The 21,743-nt window shown below is 43.1% G+C and overlaps 1 protein-coding gene across 1 annotated transcript in view; it reads left to right on the plus strand.

Annotated features, from left to right (window-relative positions):
- The window catches only part of ggt5b (gamma-glutamyltransferase 5b), a 33,376-nt gene extending 17,588 nt beyond the window's left edge, over nucleotides 1-15,788 (plus strand). The window contains exons 5-12 of the mRNA XM_048258601.1: nucleotides 204-364; nucleotides 722-868; nucleotides 3,417-3,547; nucleotides 6,032-6,213; nucleotides 6,663-6,754; nucleotides 9,428-9,540; nucleotides 14,893-15,021; nucleotides 15,382-15,788. Of these exons, the coding sequence (XP_048114558.1) occupies nucleotides 204-364; nucleotides 722-868; nucleotides 3,417-3,547; nucleotides 6,032-6,213; nucleotides 6,663-6,754; nucleotides 9,428-9,540; nucleotides 14,893-15,021; nucleotides 15,382-15,528 (1,102 nt within the window). The 3' untranslated portion in view covers nucleotides 15,529-15,788. The remainder of the gene's footprint in view (nucleotides 1-203; nucleotides 365-721; nucleotides 869-3,416; nucleotides 3,548-6,031; nucleotides 6,214-6,662; nucleotides 6,755-9,427; nucleotides 9,541-14,892; nucleotides 15,022-15,381) is intronic.
- Nucleotides 15,789-21,743: the final 5,955 nt, after the last annotated feature.

Below are 21,743 nucleotides of genomic sequence, written 5' to 3' on the forward strand. Positions count from 1 at the left end.
GCAAGGTGGTTCAGTGAGTAGGCCTATTGTGCAGGCTAATATACTGTTGAAGTAGGTCTGATCTTTTTAGCTAGGTGGTCCGTGCGTTTCTTTTTTATTGCTTAAGTGGTCCTTCGTCTGAAAACGTTTGAGAAACACTGGTCCAAGCCCTCAACAGATTACGGAGATGAAGCCGCTATATCCTGTTCCTTGTCCCCCCACAGTGAGCTGTTCTGTCATGCGAACAAGACGCTGCTGAGCACTAAGGATATTCTGCGCTACCCAAAGTTGGCAGACACCATGGAAACCATTGCAAAAGAGGGGGCCGAAGCCTTCTACACTGGCACCATTGCACATGATATAATTGACGACATCCGTGCGGCAGGTATGTGGGTGTATGAGAGAGTAAAGTCCCTCCACCAGCCTCTGAAAGCCCATGTAGTCTCTGCAGTAATGACTGAGTGTCCCTACAAAAGGACAGTCCTGCTAAGCGCATCAGATGCAGCTGTTTCTTCTCCAACAGCTCAGGAGCAGTTCACAGTAATAACTGCTACAGTATATGACCGTTAGAGCGTGCAGTAAAGCATTGTGTTATTAACAGCGATGTATCAAATATTTGTTACGTTAATGTCTTTAACAAAAATTAAAAAGTAATTTGATGTTATTATGTGTGTGTGTGTGTGTGTGTGTGTGTGTGTGTGTGTGTGTGTGTGCATGTTTGTGTCTGTTTGTGTCTACATAGGTGGGTCGTTAACTCTGGAGGATCTGAAGTCTTTTCGAGTCAGACGTGATGATGCGTTGAAAGTCCCTATGGGAGATTATACCATGCACATTCCCCCACCACCAGCAGGGGGAGCCATACTCACCTTTGTCCTCAACATCATGAAAGGTTAGCCACTGCCGTACTTCACCCTATCAGCATTTCAAGAACTATAGCAGTGAGGCATTGTCTAGATCATTGAGGGAGGTGGACTGGTCTCCTGTTTTTAATTGTGAAGAGGTGGATAAATCTTGGATACTTTTTAAATCATTGTTTTTAAAAACTGCTGATAAAGTTGCCCCAGAAAAATCTGTCAGAATTAAATGCAGAACTTAGCCTTGGATGAATTCTGACATATTGAAAGCTATAAAGATAAGAAATGATTTTTTTAACAAATTTAGGAAGGCTAAAGATGAGCAGATATTTAGTAAGTATAAGAAACAAAGAAATGAGGTGAACCGAATGATTAAGAAAGCCAAGACAGGATTTTTCAATGACAAGATAGAGGAGAATAGGAACAACCCTAGAAAGTTATGGAAGGCACTAAAACTATTAGGATACAGCAACAGAGTGAAGACAAAATCGTTCAACCTGAGTTTGGAAATAGGAGGTACTGTTATATCTGACAAATTAAAAGTAGCAAATAGTTTAAACAAATATTTTACAACCATAACCAACACTTTGGTGAATATGTTGCTCAGTCAATCAGGGCTCTATGGGGAAAGTCATGTGCAGGATTTTTATCAAAAGAAGGGAGTCCAAGCAGATATGTTTTCCCTTGTAAAAGTAACAAATGAAAACATTTTAAGTAAGCTTAAAAATCTCAATCCTAGCAAAGCAACAGGTCTTGATAATATTCCCACAAGATTCATACGAGATGCTGCAGAAACTATTTCTCCTTGCATAACACATATTACCAACCTGTCCATAGAACTAAGTAAATTTCCAATTGAATTCAAAAGGGCGAGAGTAATTCCTTTATATAAAAAGGGAAGCAAAGTAGATCATGGAAACTATCGTCCCGTATCCATTTTATGTTGTCTGTCCAAAGTCATTGAAAGGGTTGTTCATGAGCAAATAGATAACTACTTATCATCACACAATCTCTTGTACGAATTCCAGTCAGGATTTAGAAAATCTCATTCTACAAACACTTGCTTACTTTACTTAACAGATTACATTAAAAAACAAGTGGATGAAGGGAAATACTGTGGCATGGTTATGTTGGACCTCCAAAAAGCGTTTGACACTGTGAACCACTGTATTCTTTTAGTCAAACTTAGAGCCTTGGGTTTTAATTCTGCATCTCTACGTTGGATCCAATCTTATTTGGGGGATAGGGAGCATAGGGATGAGTGGTACTATATCAACTCCTCTTCCACTTACATGTGGGGTCCCCCAGGGAAGCATCCTAGGTCCGTTATTTTTTCTGCTGTACATAAACGACATGAAGTCAGCATGTGATTGCAATCTGTATCTTTACGCGGATGATTCAGCTCTTTTAGTGTCTCATCGTAATAAAGCAGAGGTAGAGAAATTACTTAGTTCAGAACTTCAGAAAGTCAGCATTTGGTTATCTGAAAACAAACTGTCTCTCCATCTTTGTAAAACTGAATCAATACTATTTGGATCAAATGATAAGCTAAGGAAGTCACCTGGATTCAGTGTGGTAGTTGGTGATTCTGAAATAATAACTAAGGAATCAGTAACTTACTTAGGCTGCATACTTGATAATAAATAGTAAATCAGAAAATAAAATGTCTAGTTAGAGTATCCACATTAATAGATAGACAAGCTCTCGAGATTCTTGCTGGGGCCCTAATACAATGCCACTTTGATTATGCCTGCACTTCATGGTACACAACCATTCCTAAGATTTTCAAACAGAAGCTGCAGACATCACAAAACAAATTAGTGAGACTTATTCTTAAACTACACCCATACACACACCTCAACCCGGCTCATTTTAGTAGCCTTAAGTGGCTCAAAGTAGAGGATAGAGTAACATATATAAAAATGTGTATGGTACATAGAATAATTAAAAATAAAGTACCAACATATCTTTGTAATTATTTTTCTCGGGTAAATGCTGTTCACAGTTACTCAACAAGGGGTAGTACCACTGACTTTGTTCTATTTAGATTTAAAAGTTGCATGGGCAAGGGCTCTTTTCTGTATTCAGCAGCCATCATATGGAATGGGTTACCAGCAGCATTAAAGTCAACAGATAATACTGATCATTTTAAATCATCCCTAAAGAGCTGGCTGAGCAAGAGACAGTATTATGGTTATTAGAGTCACATGCACCTTGATTGTAGGGTGTTGATCACTTTAGGCCACACCCTCCCTCATTACACCAATACACATCAACTGATGATGCATAAATCCAATTAGCAGTCAGGTTTATATAGGTTGGAGTTGGAAATATGCATAAAAATAGGTAAAAATACTCACTTGCCTAATAATTGTGCACACGGTGTATTTATATATATACACTGGATATATATATATATATATATATTTTGGATTTAGCAGACGCCTTTGTCCAAAGCGAGGTATATATATATACTTTATATATATATATATATATATATATATATATATACACACATACACACACACACACACATTTTATGTAACTCTAAACTGAACCAACCTCCTCTTGTTTCTCATCTAGGCTACAATCTCTCGCCGGCCTCTTTGAGTGGAAAGGAGAAAGTGCGCACATTCCAGCGCTTTATTGAGGCCTGCAAGTTTGCTAACGGACAGAAGAAGAATGTAAAAGACCCGGAGTACCACAGTGTTGACGTGAGGATGGCTTCTGTGTTCAAATTACATTTAGATTTTTTCGTTTCGGGGATTTTCTAGCCTACATGATAAGACAGGGAAGCTATGACAACACATAAGTGGGACACAGAGCGACGGGGAGTGGACTTGATTTGACTTCAGGTCAGTATCGAACCGACACTGGACCCATAGTATTATACTGACCCATAGTATTATACTGCTGTGTCCTCACAGATACCCTGAAATCCAGAGTTCTCGCGAGAGCTCAATTTGAAAGATTCCAGGGTCTGGTTTACCAGGCTACCTCACAGACACTGGACCCATAGTATTATACTGCTGTGTCCTTACAGACACTGGACCCATAGTATTATACTGCTGTGTCCTCACAGACACTTGACCTATAGTATTATACTGCTGGCTCTACTGCTTCTAGATACACAGATATGCCTTTTCATGTTTGTTGTTCCATGGGTGTCAATCTCATGACCTTGAGATTGTTAGCAACCCAACCTACTACAGTAGTTCTAGCAGTCACATGAACACTTGTAAAGTATATTTGGATGATTTTGCCTCATTCAGATGGGATAGTGAAGAGTGACAGGAGGCAGGAGGCCAGTTGAGGAGAGATGTGGGGATTGGATTGGGAAATGACCACCAGCCAGAATCAAACCTGGGTCTCTGTGGGAGCTGAGCCAGGAGCCTGTGCTGTACAGCTCCTTCAGAACAACACTAGTATTTATGATGCTTTGGACATTTTATGCCTCAGACCTGCGTCCACAGGATAATACACCTGCACCTTGTCTGCAGTGCCAAAGGGCCACTCTCCTTGATACGGCAGTCAGAGAGTAAACTCTACAGCACTCTGTCCCCAAAGTGACATTCAGCGGTTTCTGTGTACAGTAAGACTGCTCTGGGGCAGAGTAAACATTTCAGAATAGCTCAAGTTGACAGGCTTAACTGGGCTTCCGATGTGAACAAGGATTTATTTAGGATTTGGAGGATTATCTCAAAACAACGTTTCATAGTAGCTCAGGATGTTGATCTGTTGTTACAGGCCTCAGAGTTATAAGGAAGATATTGTGTTTGAGGCCATGTAAATATGTTTCCAACGTTTCAGGGATTTTATTATTATAGTGAGCAGAGCAAATCACGATAGTGGACTTCTGCCAGGAGTGTGGTGAAGTTCACCACTGATTCATGCGTATGAATGTAGCTCTCAGCCTCGATAGGGTGCAGGAGAGAGAGTAGGGTGCAGGAGAAGAGAGTAGGGTGCAGGAGAGGAGAGTAGGATGCAGGAAAGCAAGGTAGGGTGCAGGAGAAGAGAGTAGGGTGCAGGAGAAGGAGTAGGGTGCAGGAGAAAAGAGTAGGGTGCAGGAGAGGAGAGTAGGATGCAGGAGGGTAGGGTGCAGGAGAGGAGGGTAGGATGCAGGAGGGTAGGGTACAGGAGAGGAGAGTAGACAGTAGGGTGCAGGAGAGGAGGGTAGAGAGTAGGAGAGGAGAGTAGGATGCAGGAGAGGAGAGTAGGATGCAGGAGGGTAGGGTGCAGGAGAGGAGAGTAGGGTGCAGGAGAGGAGAGTAGGGAGGTATGGTGTGAAACAGGAAGGAACAGTGTGATAGATAGATATTTTATTGATACATTGTGAATCAGGGAGGGAAGGATGCAAGTGTGGGTAGGGTGCAGGAAAGAGGTATATGAAGTGAGTGAGGAGGAGTTTGAAAATGTTACAAGGCTCAAATGTGGTGTCTCAAATGTTGTAACCCTGTGAAACTGTGTGTGTGTGTGTCCATTCACCCCTCTGCATGCTTCATGACCCCCCTCAACACCTGGAGTCAGTAGCCCACATTATGAACAGTTGCACATCACTTAAAGGACTGTATATTGCCAGACACAACAGACTTGTGGATCTCATTGCTGCTCAGATTCCCTGTGTGGCTGATGAAAAGCTCTATAAAAACACTACTGTACAGCCTGATTGGTTTAACTCACCTGCAAACACTTTTGTAGGAATTCCAAATACACCAGATATTGTTGTCATATCTCAGCATTCCAGAACAGTTAAGCTATTTGAAGTAGCATGTGCATTTGATCTGTTTATGGTGGACTCTTACCTTTCTAAGACTGTAAAATATCAATCATTAATATCTACCATCGAATACCTTGGCTACAGATGCCAGCTTATTGTGCTAGTGTTGGTAGTCTAGGGCATGTACACAGGCTGGCGACCCGGGGACTTTGTATTGGGGGGCTAATGAAAACAATAGCCAAACAGTTGGTAAAGTACTGCTCAATTTCAGCCATTATAGGAAGCATGTTTATTTGGAAAAGGAGATGTTTTCTGTACCCCTGAGATTGTATTGTCATACATAACAATGTGCTGATGTGGTTTAATCTGTTTGATCATTCAAAACATTTGATTCCTAATGAAAATTTACTTGTAATGTGGAATTGAATAAAGTATCTAAAATGTGTGTCTGTGTGTGTGTGCGCGTGTGTGTGTGTTCCAGGTGTCTAACCTGATCAAAGAGGACTTTGCCGCTAAGGTCAGAGGGCTGATCTCAAGTGAAAAGACCCACAATGCATCTTACTACGACGTGACGCCATCACGGGACCAGATGGGGACCACTCACGTGTCGGTCATAGCAGGGGACGGCACCGCCGTGTCCGTCACCAGCACCATCAACCAAATGTAACCCATGGAGCACAGCCACTACATCTAACTATGGATGGATGCATGGATAGATGGATGGATAGATTGGTGGATGGATGGATAGATGGATGGATAGATTGGTGGATAGATAGATAGATAGATAGATAGATAGATAGATAGATAGATAGATAGATAGATAGATAGATAAATTCAAGATGGATAGATGGATGGATTAAATATACTGTACATCCACCCCAGTAGCTCATACCATAAAGCCTCATCATATGATGTGATATTATGATATGGGCCTCATCATATGATGAGATTATGATATGGGCCTCATATGATGTGATATTATTATATGGGCCTCATATGATGTGATATTATTATATGGGCCTCATCATATGATGAGATATTATGATATGGGCCGCATATGATATGATATTATGATATGGGCCTTATCCTGGTGTGTCTGTCTTTGGGTTCAGGTTTGGGTCTTTGGTCTACTCCAAGAAGACAGGCATCATGCTGAACAACGAGCTGGGAGACTTCTGTAATAAAGCTTGGGACATCAGATCAGGTGAGACACTGCTCTGCCTTCCAGTCTATCTGCCAGTTTCCCCTGCTCACTGTACACCTCTGCCCACACCACACCTGCGGTACACCTCAGCCCACATCACCTCTGCCCACATCACACCTGCTGTACACTTGAGGTCTGCGCGGGACTGATTTTTCAGTCCTACTCCCGCCCGTTCCCGCAATATTCTGTCCCGCTCCTGCCCGCTCCCACATTAATGTGTCATTTTTAGTCCCGCTCCCGCCCGCATCTGTAACATGATGTCCTGCTCCCGCCCGCTAAAGCCCGCATGCAGGAGGGATAGCCTATTCAGCTTTTCTTTCTGTCTTACGAGGAGCACACACACCTGAGAAAGACTCCAGAGGCAGTTTCTTGGTTCTGAATGTAGGCTAACAACTGAAGTAGGCCTAGCCTACTAGACACATATTTAATTTGCGGGAGTGCAGTGAATCATCGGTTTGTCCCGCACCCGCGAACGCACCTCTCTCATCCGCCCAGCCCCATAAAGAGCTTTCAAAAGTTGTCCCACACAAGACTCTTTTGTGCCGGGACTAAGTTTTGTGGTCTACACCGGGGAGTGCAGACCTCTACTGTACACCTCTGCCCACACCACACCTGCTGTACACCTCTGCTCACACCACCTCTGCCCACACCACACCTGCTGTACACCTCTGCCCACACCACACCTGCTGCCCACACCACCTGCCCACATCACACCTGCTGTACACCTCTGCCCACATCAATTCTGCTGTACACTGTCTTCACATGCCCCCTATGTGCCAATCTCCCTTGCCTCATGTACACTACATGCCAGTCTATACTGCCTACCTCATGTACAGTATACTACATGCCAGTCTATACTGCCTACCTCTTGTATACTACATGCCAGTCTATACTGCCTACCTCTTGTATATTCTCTTATCTTGTTTGCTTTGGTTATGATGGAAAGTAAATTGGCCACCACAAGGGAGGCCTTTTTTGATTGTTGCATTTCTGAGAATGTTCTGGGTGCCAAACTGTATAAGTGTACCAGAGTTTCATGCTATATCACTGGGAACTATAATGCCAACTACCTTACTGCTGTACTGCTCTCTCTACCAGCTACCATAGCGAGAATACTTAGCTAGTGCCCAGCACCACTCTGATCTGTGCCCATGCCAGCTAGTGCCCAGCACCACTCTGATCTGTGCCCATGCCAGTCACCCCATTAATACTCAAGTCCTTGCTCAGCTGCACCTGCTACTTTTGAAGTATAGAGCTGATTTAAAATTGTATTATTTGTTTTAAATGTATTATTTGTTTTAAATGTATTATTTGTTTGCCTTAAACGGTTTAACTCCTCAGTACATTTCCGATCTGCTATCACTTTACTCTGCCCCCTGGTCATGTTCACAATTTGTGTGTGTGTGTGTGCGTGTGTGCAATGTATTTGTGTTTGTGTGCCATACCTGTCAACATTTTTTCGGGGGCAGTTTCATACACGTGTTTCAACACTGCATTTAGGTCGTTGCTTTTACCTTACCATTACCTTACGCATGCCAGTTATGTATCCACCAGCTGCCTGCCTGCAGCCTACTTCCAAAACTCCAAAGCTGCTTGCTGTCAGATTTGGTTCCGAGGACACAAGTTCAGTGTATCAACAACACTCAATAACAGTTTATGTGATGTGTTAATCAATTAAATTCCCAACAATTTCACAACAGCTAGTTCTGGAGTAGGCCATTCAACTAGCCCGCTTGCTTACGACGAGACTCAGGCTGCGCAGTCGGCACCCGCTTCCTTATTTGGGTTTTGGGTTGCCAGGTTTTAGCCTATGACAAAACGGTTGAAATTGAAACTAAGTGATCGTGTATGTGTAGGGTGTATTTCATACACAATCTGGCAACTTGGGAGATGTCAGACTAATAGAAAAAATGCATGGATAAATGATTTTAAAATGAAGTTTGATGGCCATGCAAATTACGGAGTTTTCCGTAACCAAACGGGAGGGTGCCGGGAGATGACCTTGAAATACCGGAGGACCCGGGAAAAACGGGAGTGTTGACAGGTATGCTGTGTGGGCGGTCTGTGTGTTTTATAGTAGGTGGGAATAACGGAATAACAGCTTAATCGGAATAAAACTGCCAATCCGATTAGAATTGTAATTGGAATTAAAGTTGTGGTGTATTCCGTTCTTATTCCGATTAAACAGCCATGTATACGGTCAATCGGGTTGCCTGCTATAGCTTCTCAATCCAAAGCAAAGCAACAATGACTATTCCGATCAAAGATTGTAGAGCGCTTATTACCACCTGATCGGAATAGAACGTAACCCACGTAAACAGATGGCACAAAGTTTCATTCGGAATAGTTTTTTTGGAATGACAACAAATCTGTCCACCCAGCTGCTGAGGTTGTTTATGGGCATCAGTGCATGCTGCTCTGTGTGTTGTCATGTTGTGTTTGTGTGTATATATGTGTTCCTGTGTCTTAATGTTTTCATGTGTTCTGTGTGTATGTGTGTGTGTGTGTGTGTGTGTGTGTGTGTCTGTGTGTGTGTGTGTGTGTGTGTGTGTGTGTGTGTGTGTGTGTGTGTGTGTGTGTGTGTGTGTGTGTGTGTGTGTGTGTGTGTGTGTGTGTGTGTGTGTGTGTGTGTGTGTGTGTGTGTCTGTGTTCTGTGTGTGTGTGTGTGTTCAGGTGAGCAACCGCCCTCTTCCATGGCTCCACTGATCCTGCGCTCCGAATCGCGGGACAAGACTCTGGTGATCGGGGGGTCTGGGGGCAGCCTCATCACCTCAGCCATGGCCCTGGTGAGAGCCCCCTACAAGACAAACCGCAGCAGCAAAACCTTTTCAACAGCCTCCTTACAGGACTAGGGGTGGAACAGTAGAAGTCAGGGTTCGGTTCATACCTCGGTTCAGACATCACGGTTCACTGTACATACTGTCATACAGTATCTCCCCTGAGCTAGCTGCAACAGCCTGAAGTGTGCAAAGTAAGATGTACAGTAAACAATAAGTACCCCACATCATCTCCAGACTCCATCTGTAACTTGTAAACAAAACTAGATGTACTGCATAGCAGTACAAAATATGACCGCCACTCAGTCCTGTACATCCGTTCCGCGAAAATAAATCACACTTCAATTTGTCTCCATATTTTACTCCATCCCCCACTCTTGAAACTTTTGTGTATGCTTGTTTGGCATGCCTGAGTGTGTGTGCAAAGCGGCTGCACAGAAAGTAGCCTACTGGTGCTGAAAAGGTGAATAGATTGTAGAATAGCCAAAGAAGATGTAACATTGTTATAAAACCTTTAAAATCTCTAAACAATCACAAGTAGGGCAGTTCATCACAGTTCATCCATTGCAACTGGATTGATGAAAGGTCACTTACACCTGTAGGCTACATTGTATTTGGGAAAAGCAAAAGGTATCAGCATAATGTTATTTATTTATTTATTTATTTATTTATTTTTTATGTATTTATAAACAAAAACATCTCTGTCAGTTCCATGCGTTTTTTCAACAGCTATCAAAAAAACAAAGGTCATTTTTGGATGGATGGATTTTTTTGTGAATGTTTCTTCTTCTACATAAGATTTTAGTCATCTTTAGTTCATGTAATACTTTATTGTCAATGCACAAATTAAGTAACAGTAGTCTGAAACGTTATTGTTAATGCACAAATTAAGTAACAGTAGCCTAGTCTGAAACGAAATGCTGTTTTACATCTAACCAGTGGTGCAAATAACTGACATGTCCAAATGGGCCTTGATGAAAACCGTCGCTAGACTGTTCATACACATTTTAACGGGCCAAAGTTGAAGAGCTTTTTTTGTCCGTTATTGTTCGTGCAAATATAGGCTGATTCATGTTCCCTTGCATTGTTTAACTGAGGTCCATGGCTAGTCTGGCTTTCATCAGACCAAGCTCAATCTTTTAAGAAATCAAAAAAAAATTAATAGCGGGCAGATCAGGCTGGGTTCACCCAGCCTAGTCCATAGGCACCCGATATTGTTTAATTTTCCGATTGAGATATACACGCAGCTCTGGCTATTCTAAATGCAAAAATGCATCAGGGAGTTATGACAAAAGCGGTAACTAACAAACTAGATCCTAATAGAAAGCTGTTAGCTTCCATAAGCTACAGGTAGGATTATAAGGTAGGCCTATTTACAACATAAATTGTCAATAGGCTATGCTGGCGACACAAATAAAATCTCCTTTGAAACCAATGGCTTCGCCTTACAGTATCAAGCGGACTTAAACTGTCATATCGTGGCGAAAAGTTGTAATAACATTCACGCAGCTCCATGAGTCAAGGAAAGCTAATGAATGAAGTAGCCACTTCTAGATGGGACCCACTACACAGTAGCTTAAGGTGTGTTGCTAAAGCAGCCATAATGAAATGAAGGTGTCATTGTTTGGATACTTCACACACGCGTGCTTTTTAATTTCACAGACTACAACTACCAAGCTGTAATCAAAGCACATCGATTCCCCTCTCACACCCTGCAAGCACTTAAAACAAAATAAACAGGCGTCTCAGTCTCACGCATGTATAGGCAAAACTATAAGACCAGTGTAAGCGTTGGTAAATCTTCCATTGCACAGAATGATTTTGTAGCACGTGCAATAAATGACAGTGGAAAGATACAAACAGTGCTGCTATACATTTGCTTGGTATAACCGCATTTATAGTTTTCTACAAATGCAATCAATCAAATGCCTCCATCACTCAACCAACGCTAAAAGGTAACATTACCTAGGTCCTTATTGATATTACAAGATTAACGTACCTGCAGTAAAACCAAGCATGTCCGATAAACATCCTCAGATTTATTTCGCTTCAAGAAGAAATGGGAATTACACTTCATGTGAACATTGTCCTATCCTTATTAGATGTTCGCTGCGGTAAATTACAGTCCTTGTAGGGCGCCCATTGTTTTTTTCCAACCCACTTTTAACTTCCAACAAAATTACGTCTCACTGCAACGATCGCCATCTAGTGGACAAACGACTACTTTCGCCAACACTGAAAATGCAGCCATGATGATGATGATGAATATTTATTTTGGCTTTCTTTTAATCCTACTGAATTTGTAATTATGTATCGGGCCGTTCTAATACCGATAGTATGTGGGTGCCTGTGTGTGTGCATGTGTATATGTGTGCACCGCCATTTACAGGCCAATGAGTGTACAGTCACTAAATGTACACATAACCTAATTTTTTAGACCCCCATGGATGAAATTCTCTGAAACTTGGCATACCCCCAGAGCATGCCAGGTCAATCATACACATAAAATTTGGTGCAGTTCTGAACATCTTAACTGAAGATAGGGCGATTAAAGCAGAATAATATTGCATTTTCATTTTTTTACGGGGTGGGGTGCAAATCACAAATGAGTGATTATGAGCCAGGTTGATGTGGGCCCTTGAGACCAACATACCATAAAAGATTCTTCATCCTCAGTGCCACGGTTCAGGTAGTTATTTAGGAAAAACTGTTTTTTTTTTGGCGGTTTAGGGGCCCAGCACGAGGGGGGGGGGGGGGGGGGGGGGGGGGGGGTGGTCCCGGGGGCCTAAATGAAATTTTTTCGTAAAAAGTCTAGTGGGGCTACATACCCACCAAATTTCATGTACCCGGTGGTTCGGTGTACAAATTTATGTTTATGTGTGTGGTGTGTGTGTGTGTGTGTATGTGCGTGCTTGTGTGTTTGCCTGTCTACTGTGTTTGTGCATGTGCATGCATGCGTACATATGTCTACTGTGTGAGTATGTGTAAATGATTACTGTAAATGTATGTGTGTGCGTGTGTATCTGTTTATGCACATGTGTGCACATGGAATGGGTTAACATGACCCCTGGAGGCAAAACATACAGAAAAAATTGGTCATCCTAGGCCCTACAGTTCTCAAGATATTCACAGAGAACTGTGTCTGCCCTACCCTCCTTTGGGGGTCCAGTCCAGCGGGGGGGGGGCTACAGATCAAAGCGAAGAATGGACGGTTCCATGCTATCCATGTGGGGGTACATGCCCACCAAGTTTCGTGTACCCGGTCTTTCAGTGTCCGGGAATCCTTGTTGGTGTACGTCACTAAATGTACACATAAATTATTTTATTGTAAGGCCCCCATGAATGAAAGTACTCAAAACTTGGCATGCATTCGGAGGGTGTCATAATGATCCTACACTTTTAATTCCGTGCAGTTTTGACCTTGTCAGCCAGAGATATTGAGATGAAAACACCAAATATTTTGCTTTTTAATTTTTAACTAGGTGGCGCTATACATGAAATAAGTGGTAATGGGATGGGTTGACATGCCCCTTAAGACCAACATACATAAAAAGGTGGACCTCCTAGGCCCTACGGTTCTCGAGATATTCACAGAAAACTGTCTCCGGCCACCTACAGGCCAGTTGGTGTATAGTAACATAAATTAATTTATTGTGTGGCCCCCCATGAACGGAATTCCACGAAACTTGGCGTGCATACAGAGGGTGTCATAATGATCCTACACTTCCAATTTTGTGCAGTTTTGACTATGTTAGGTCACAGATACCTTCAATTACAACACCTCATTTTTACTTTTTGTGTTTAACTAGGTGGCTATACATGAAATGAGTGGTTATGGAATAGGTTGACATGGCCCCTTGAGATCAACATACAAAAAAAAAATGGTCCTCCTAAACCCTACGGTTTTCGAGATATTCACAGAAAACTGTGTCTGCCCTACCCTCCTTTCGGGGGGTCCAGTCCAGCGGGGGGGCTACAGATCAAAACGAAAAACGATGGTTCCATGCTATCCATGTGGGGTTACATGCCCACCAAGTTTCGATTGTACCCGGTCTTTCAGTGTCGGGACTCATTGACGGAAATTTGGGCATGCGAAAAAGAAAAAAGAAAAAAAAATCCGACTAAACCTATATGACCGCCGCTTCGCTGCGCGGCGGTCATAATAAGACAATTAGCTATAAAACTGAAAATAGGCCTATGGCATCTCTTATTTATGAAAGTGAAAATTACATAGAATAATCATTTTTTAAAAAATCAACTTAGTTGAGACCTTCAACATCCATGTTTGGTTGTAAATGAAAGGGTCTAGAGTTTGCCTCTCATTTTTTTAAAAAAATGACTACAACTAGAAGTCACCTGACTTTGCCCTTCGACGTTACTCATGGTTTGTGAGTTTGTTGGTTTGTTTATTAGCCTGGTTAGTTGACACTTAACACTTACTGCCTGCTCTTCATGTGAGCACAGCACAAGTTATCTTAACATAAAGGTAACCACCACGCGTTTTACATTGCTTTACAAAATCATTTTATGCCATAGGTTTTGGCCCTATTTGTATGTGTATCTAAAGGCTGGTGAAGCGCTGTAAGGAGACATTTTTTTGTCTTGTTCCACTGATTGGTAGGCTACATGGGTGGGTCCGTTGTGTCGCGTTGCTCCCGTCGCTCGCTTTGAGAAGTTCAACTTTTGCTGCACCGACGGACAATAACAGACGGCACCAGCCAATCAAAATACGGCTATACTTCAAGTCATTTGCATAGCTACTGTCGGGAACACCCACTGGCATGCGTTGACGGGACGCAAATGTGTGTGGGAGCCGTAAGAACTGCTGAACAACGCCGACACACAGTCCTTGTCTTATCCACCACTCTCTCGCCTGTACTACTGTGACTGTACTACTGTAATTCATGCACCGAACCATATACCCCTATACAGGACAAACCGCAGCTGCAAAACACCACACACACACATACGCGCACATACGCAGACACACACACACACACACACACACACACACACACACACACACACACACACACACACACACACACACACACACACACAAATACATACATAAGCGTACATACATATTATGCACACATGCACCCCTGCCCCCACACACACACACATATATATATATATATATATATATATACATACATACACACACACACATACATAAGCGTACATACATATTAAGCACACACACACACACAAGTATGTGGAAACCTTGTCTGCTTGGTCATGCCCATTGCTATATTGTAATTTCTCTCTCTGTCTCTCTCTCTCTCCCTCTTCCCTGGTCTCTCTCTCTCCTTCTCCCCTGGTCTATCTCTCCCTCTGTTTTGTGTATGATGTTCCCAGTCCATAGTTAACCACTTGTGGCTGGGGATGAGTCTTGAGGATGCCATCGCCAGTCCCATTGTGTTTGTGGATGGCGATAACAAGGTCTCCTTTGAGAGCAATCCTAAGGTTTTCATAGACTTTGATAAGGTTTGTATTTGTTTGTTTGAGCAAAATAGTGCTCTTTCCATAGAGTTTCAGTTCTATGTTTCTATAGAGCTCTATTTCAAAATAGCATTTGCACTGTTCCTGCTAAGCTAAGATTGCTCTAACCGCTATGGAGTATGGCAGTGGCAGCTAATGGCTGCCCTGCTCTTGGGGCTGATTTGATTGTAATAGTCCTGCAAGAACAACAAACTCTGCACTCGTACCAGAAAGACCTTGATTGCAACTGAGAGCCAATCAAGCACTTAGAGTTTGTTCCCTTGCTTGCACACACACACACACACACACACATATGGGGTCACTACCGCTGATCTTTCTGCTGCCCCCCACCCCCCCACCCTTTAGGACCTGAAGGAGGACTTGCTGCGTTTGGGACACGTGGACGGGAAGTATCCATTCTTCCTGAACGTCGTGAACGCTGCGATGACGGAGCGAGGCTGCATCCGGGCGGTGTCTGATCACAGGAAGCTTGGGAAAGCCTCCTGTTACTGACCAGTGGCAGTCCAGTGCCTTCATACTGACCAGTGGGAGGACCAACGCCACTTAACTGACCAGGTGGGGACTAGCGCCCCCTAATGGAATGTGACTCCATTTTTAACGCACTGCTGTCCCATGACCAGTCAACAGATAGGGACTCTCTTGATGGTCAGCAGCTACCCTCACCCCCCTAATCCTACATATACACAGCACACATATACACAGATATACACACAGACTCATACATATACACACACATGTCCAGAAACACATACACACACTCTCTCCCTCTCTTATTCTCTCTCCCTTTCTTATTCTCTCTCTGTCTCTCTCACTCAACACACACACACACACACACACACACACACACACACACACACACACACACACACACACACACACACACACACACACACACACACAGTGTCAACACCACTTATAGATGCTTCTTTGACAGAAAATGCCCCACTCTCTGTTCTGGACTCCCTTTAACTCCTGGCAGCTGAAACATCAACCATTATCTGGGCATTATCTGGGCCTTATTGGTGCCTTATTGGGGCTGTGTCAGGACAAGAATCAGAGCTGGATGTCATTCTCTGGGCTTTCTACTAACCCTCCGACATCCCATAATAGAGACTTTCTAATGAGGAGACACAGCACTCAAAAAATCTTCCATAGAAATAGTTAGTTAATGGTTGGTTTGTAACGCCAATATGGCAATTGTCTACACATATCCCTGCCCCTTTCTGTAATGTAATTAACCAACAGAATTTTTGTCTTTTTTTAGCTTTCTTTTAGCAGATTTAAACGCAGCAGATTCGCCTGATGTACTTTTAATGCTAATATGAGCTCCCTTACGTTTGCCACCCCATTCGTTTGAATAGGAAATAACTGCCCGGAACGTGTTACCAACATGGCCGCCGAGTGGGGGCACTTGCCTACTAGGACTTTACCCATAAGCCCCCACTCTGCCCACTGTTCATCCTGTCCTGCCTCAGGTGCCGTGAAGAGCACAGCTAACAACAGCTCAGGTCTTACTAAAGTGGCAACCTCCAGCTTGCCGTACCTCTGCAGTACATACATGTCTATACGCACATGCGCAGGCACACACACAAGAAAATCATGCAAAACGCTCGTAAACACAATAAAACGAACACAGCCGATGAACTACTCAGAAATGTGAACAATAGATGATAGAACCACATACAATTGATGAATCGCGCGCACGCACACACAAACACACACACACACACACGATACTGTGAACTCTATTCTGTATAAAGTTTAGTAGCAAATGGTCATTATTTGAGTCCATCCTTTGAAGAACACTTTACTTGACAGTATCGACATAAGAGTGACATGACACTGTCATGACACATGAACCCTAACCCTAATCCTAACCTCTAACCCTAATCCTAACCCTAACTTGTTATGACAAAAACCAAATGACACTTAATGACAGAAGCGTTATGCCATAAACGAATATGACTCTTATGTCGATACTGTCAAGTAAAGTGTAACCGAACATTTTTCCTAATATGTGTAAATAAGGAATTGTCACATGCTTCAGTCGATAGATCAGATACTGTCCTGTCAATAACTCTAAATGCACATCATGGAACACATGCACCACATAATCACCCAACGTGCTGTGAATTGGAATTTTATAGTTTTTTATAAAGCTTTGTTTGTACTGTTGTTTTCTGTTTGAATGTGATTTGCAATCTTTTTATACTCAATGCTTTCATATTTTGTACATTTCTGTGTAGTTTTCTCTATAATGAATAAATAACAAAGTGGTATGGATGTAGCATACATGTGAATTTGTTTCATTATTATGTTAAAGTTCCATTTGTGTGCTGATCAACTGATTGCTCAATGCTCCATGGTGATACTCAACATCAGTGTAGTCCTGTACTCTGAAATAACAGTGTGAAAGTCAAGTCAAGTCAACACAACGCAGGTTACATTTATATATACAATTACAGTAAATAATAATTAAATTATGTTTATATATACTACAATTAAATAAACCAAACCATCCTAACAAGACTTACTGCATAGCAGTGTGTAAAAAGACAGCAGCAAATGTTTGTCACTGTATCTTTCCATCATGTAGACATTACAAGCACATAACAAAGCAAGGGGTCATGTTACCCTTCTATGATAAAGAAAAGGGTCCCCTTCAGAGCGCTAGATGACAACTGCCCCAAACGGTCCCCTTCAGTGACAGACAGTGAGAGTGTGTGTGAGAGAGACAGAGAGAGGCAGGGAGTGAGAGAAGACAGTGAAAGAGAGAGAGACTGAGTGGTGAGAGAGTGATGTCGCCACAGTGGAGTGTTGTGAGTGTGAGAGTGTTGTCACCACAGTGGAGTGTTGTGAGTGTGAGAGAGTGTTGTCACCACCGTGGAGTGTTGTGAGTGTGAGAGTGCTATAACTACAGTGGAGTGTTGTGAGTGTGAGAGAGTGTTGTCACCACCGTGGAGTGTTGTGAGTGTGAGAGTGCTATAACTACAGTGGAGTGTTGTGAGTGTGAGAGAGTGTTGTCACCACAGTGGAGTGTTGTGAGTGTGAGAGATAGTGTTCTCACGACAGTGGAGTGTTGTGAGTGTGAGAGGGTGTAGTAGCCTGTTACATGGTGCTGGGTTAATGCTGCCTTTGTTCTATGATTGCACGAATGCTTTTGCCGTTTGCCTTGCTCCTACCCTGCACTGTCTCCTGTCGCTTCCTGTACTGGTGTGCTTACTGGTTGCTGACTGGCTCTCCTTCATTACTGGGTCCAGCCCACTCATATAAAGCCCGTCTGGTTTTCAAGATGGAGTCTCTCTCTTGCGCCTCGGTGTAGACAGACACTGGCACACCCGCGCCTTCTTTTGTTACTTACTTAATATTACTTAACAACTACCTCACTTTAACTTTGTTAATATTTCTATTTTATTTTTACTTTGGTGGTTACTTTCTGCACATTTTTAGTTTAGGTTTAGTAGAGAGTAGTTATTTAGTTGACCCTGAAGACTTACATCTTAAGTTGCCTGTTTTGCGAACTGTGCGTCGGGCACGGCCCACGGTCCCAGCAAGTAAGCATGAGGCCTTCCTTTGTGTTTCCTTTGTCTGTCCTTTTGTAACCACCTAGGCTTTTCTGTTTGTTAATGGGTTTTTGTTGCTATAGGTTATAATCACTTTCATCAACATAGGGAACAAAAGGAAAACATTAAAATATAACTTTCCCCGCAAACCTGTTATCACTCTTTTATGTTGTGTAATCCAATTTGCCTGAAATTGTTGGTTGGATTTCACAAAATAAAAGTGGATAACAATAACAGTGGAGTGTTGTGAGTTTGAGAGAGTGATGTCGCCACAGTGGAGTGTTGTGAGAGAGTGCTGTCACTACAGTGGAATGTTGTGAGTGTGAGAGAGTGTTGTCACTATAGTGGAATGTTGTGAGTGTGAGAGAGTGTTGTCACTATAGTGGAATGTTGTGAGTGTGAGAGAGTGCTGTAGCCACAGCGGAGTGTTGTGAGTGTGAGAGAGTGTTGTCACTACAGTAGATCGTTGTGTGTGTGAGAGAGTGCTGTCACTACAGTGGAGTGTTTTGCGTGGTGAGGTTGATGAGCAGGAGAGGCCCAGTGAGGTGACAGATGTGCATTTTACTAAAAGATGCGGATGCCACCCCGCACCCCCTGCCCTGAGCCCTGTGGGGTCGCCCGGCTGCAGGGGTACACATCAAGTATTTATGACTCTTCTCTCCATCTCCTGCTCAGTCACCAGCACTGGCCACACACACACACACACACACACACACACAATCCCTCTTCATTCCTCACTGGCCGCACACACAAACACACACGTACATGCAGTCAACATTGGGGGGACATTAATAATAATGTGTAATACTACTGATTTTCTCATTTCCCTCCAGACATTGTGGCCTAAGTTTAGCAAATATTAAAAAACTTGGTTGTGAAACATTTGCATGTCTGGTCTGCTTTCTGGGTATGCATTTGTGTGGCTATCTTACCATGGTTCCATGTGATCATAAACAATATTCAAACCAAAACAACTACACCCTAGACCAGGGGTGTCAAACATAAGGTCCGGAGACCAGGTCTGGACAGCAGGTTTTATATGCCCCCAAGATGTTTTGGGTAAAAAGGGAAAATCAGAGAAGAAAAAGATATTCACATCCAGTTGTCTTCAACAATGTGTAATAACCAATGTCTCTAACAATATTTTGACACCCCTGCCCGAGACTAATGGATAAGTCCGTGGATAAGTCAATTTTGCTTCTCTCATTTGCTCACCCCATGCCGCCTTCTATCCCTGCCCACCTGGTATCATCACCCCCCTCCACCCTCTTTAGACTGCTTTACCCTAGTTCAGCTTAAAAAGACCACTGATCAAATGCTACAGGTGATGAAGGGTAGAGAGAGAAGGCAGCGAAAAACTTTGCGGAAATAATGACCAATCTGTGCATCTTTTGTTCGAATGGTCTTTCACGGTATTTTAGGGCTTCCACATACAGTAAACGAGAGCTTAGAGAGGAGTATTGCGCAAGGCAAGCCAGTTAACACAGTCGGTGAACTATTCACACATGTAAACAATAAACAGATGATAGACCCACACACAATTAATGAAGCACACACACACACACACACACACACACACACACACATGCTCGCCCACACACACACACACAGTGTTTCGCAAGACCACCACAAAGAGAGGGAACGCAGTGTGCTTTCCCACATTTGTTCAGTGAATTAAATCATTTCCAGCCCTGACATGACACAGCTACACGTAATCAGAAACTAGCTGCTCTCAGTGCGTATACACAATCTATTGAAATCATCTTGTTGCTTTGACTGAGATGGATCATGTAGTGGTTATCACACATAAACACTACAAGTTCAATGGTAATCTTTTACTTGGATTACATCATCATGTTGTCATGGTTATCACACACACTACAAGTTCAATGGTAATCTTTTACTTGGATTACATCATCATGTTGTCATGGTTATCACACATACAGTACACACTACAAGTTCACTGGTAATCTTTTACCAAACCGCCGCTGGTGACTGGTGAGAGTATCCTGATTGGCTGCTGTCAAGCTCTGCAGGACACCTGGACACACCTGGAGCTTGACCTTTCTAAGTCACCATCACCGTCAGCACACAGACACCTCAAAGCATAGAGACACACACACACACACACACACACACACACACACACACACACCCCAAACACACACACATTGACTGTGATACTGAGTGAGATAAAGAGGAGAGAGAGGGAGAGAGAGAGGGAGGGAGGGAGAGAGAGAGGGAGAGAAAGAGGGAGGGAGGGAGAGAAGGAGAGAGAGAGGGGGAGAGAGGGGGAGAGAGAGAGAGTGCTGCTCAGTTTTGATTAATGCTCCACACGTGCAGCACATCAGAAGCCCGGTGGAGAGCCACGCAGGCAGGAGGCCTCAAATGGACACGAGCGCTTTGCCACACAAGGCAAAGGTCAGGAGCAGGAGTATTTCATGTGGAATGGGCGAGTGTTCTAGCCTGACGAGCCAGACCCACATTAAAATGTAGGGTCTGGACACTCACCATTCGCAGTGCTCAGTCCGAGGGGCGGGATAATCAATTGTCTTTCAAATTCCCTCTGCACGCAATAGGACAGCGGCAGTGCTACGTTTGGCAACTTAATAAAAGCTTAACTCGTGTCACACTGTTCGCCAGATCTGTCAAGTCTCACGCATTGAGCGTGAGACACACGCATTTCAATGACTTCACACGGTCACACGCCACACATGCCATTTCTCACTCACACAAATTATTAACTTGCCCGTGACAGAAATTTCTAAGGGCTATATTTTCTAAACGTGTCACACAAGCGTTGCTGTCTGTGCGCTCATTCAGCTCAGAGTTGCTGTTCAGTTACTAACCCTGGCCAATCAGAAAATAGGATTTCTCAACCAATCAGGAAATAGTTTTGTTTTGATGTGGGTCCGTAGCGTGGAGACTGCTGATCCGCTGGAGTCGTGGAGTGAAATTAGGCCCGGTGCCGTCTGATAATTTGCTGCGCAGTTGATCAAGATACAGCGGACGAAAACAAACGTTTCTGCCATCGATGTCATTAAACATGGAGCCATACAATAAAGTGGTGGTATAAGCGTTCATTCAATGCAGGCGTCTGCGGCGAGAGAAACTGAAACTAATCGATAACGTTAATTATTGCTT

This window comes from Alosa alosa, chromosome 12 (assembly GCF_017589495.1).
Source record: "Alosa alosa isolate M-15738 ecotype Scorff River chromosome 12, AALO_Geno_1.1, whole genome shotgun sequence".
NCBI lineage: Eukaryota > Metazoa > Chordata > Actinopteri > Clupeiformes > Clupeidae > Alosa > Alosa alosa.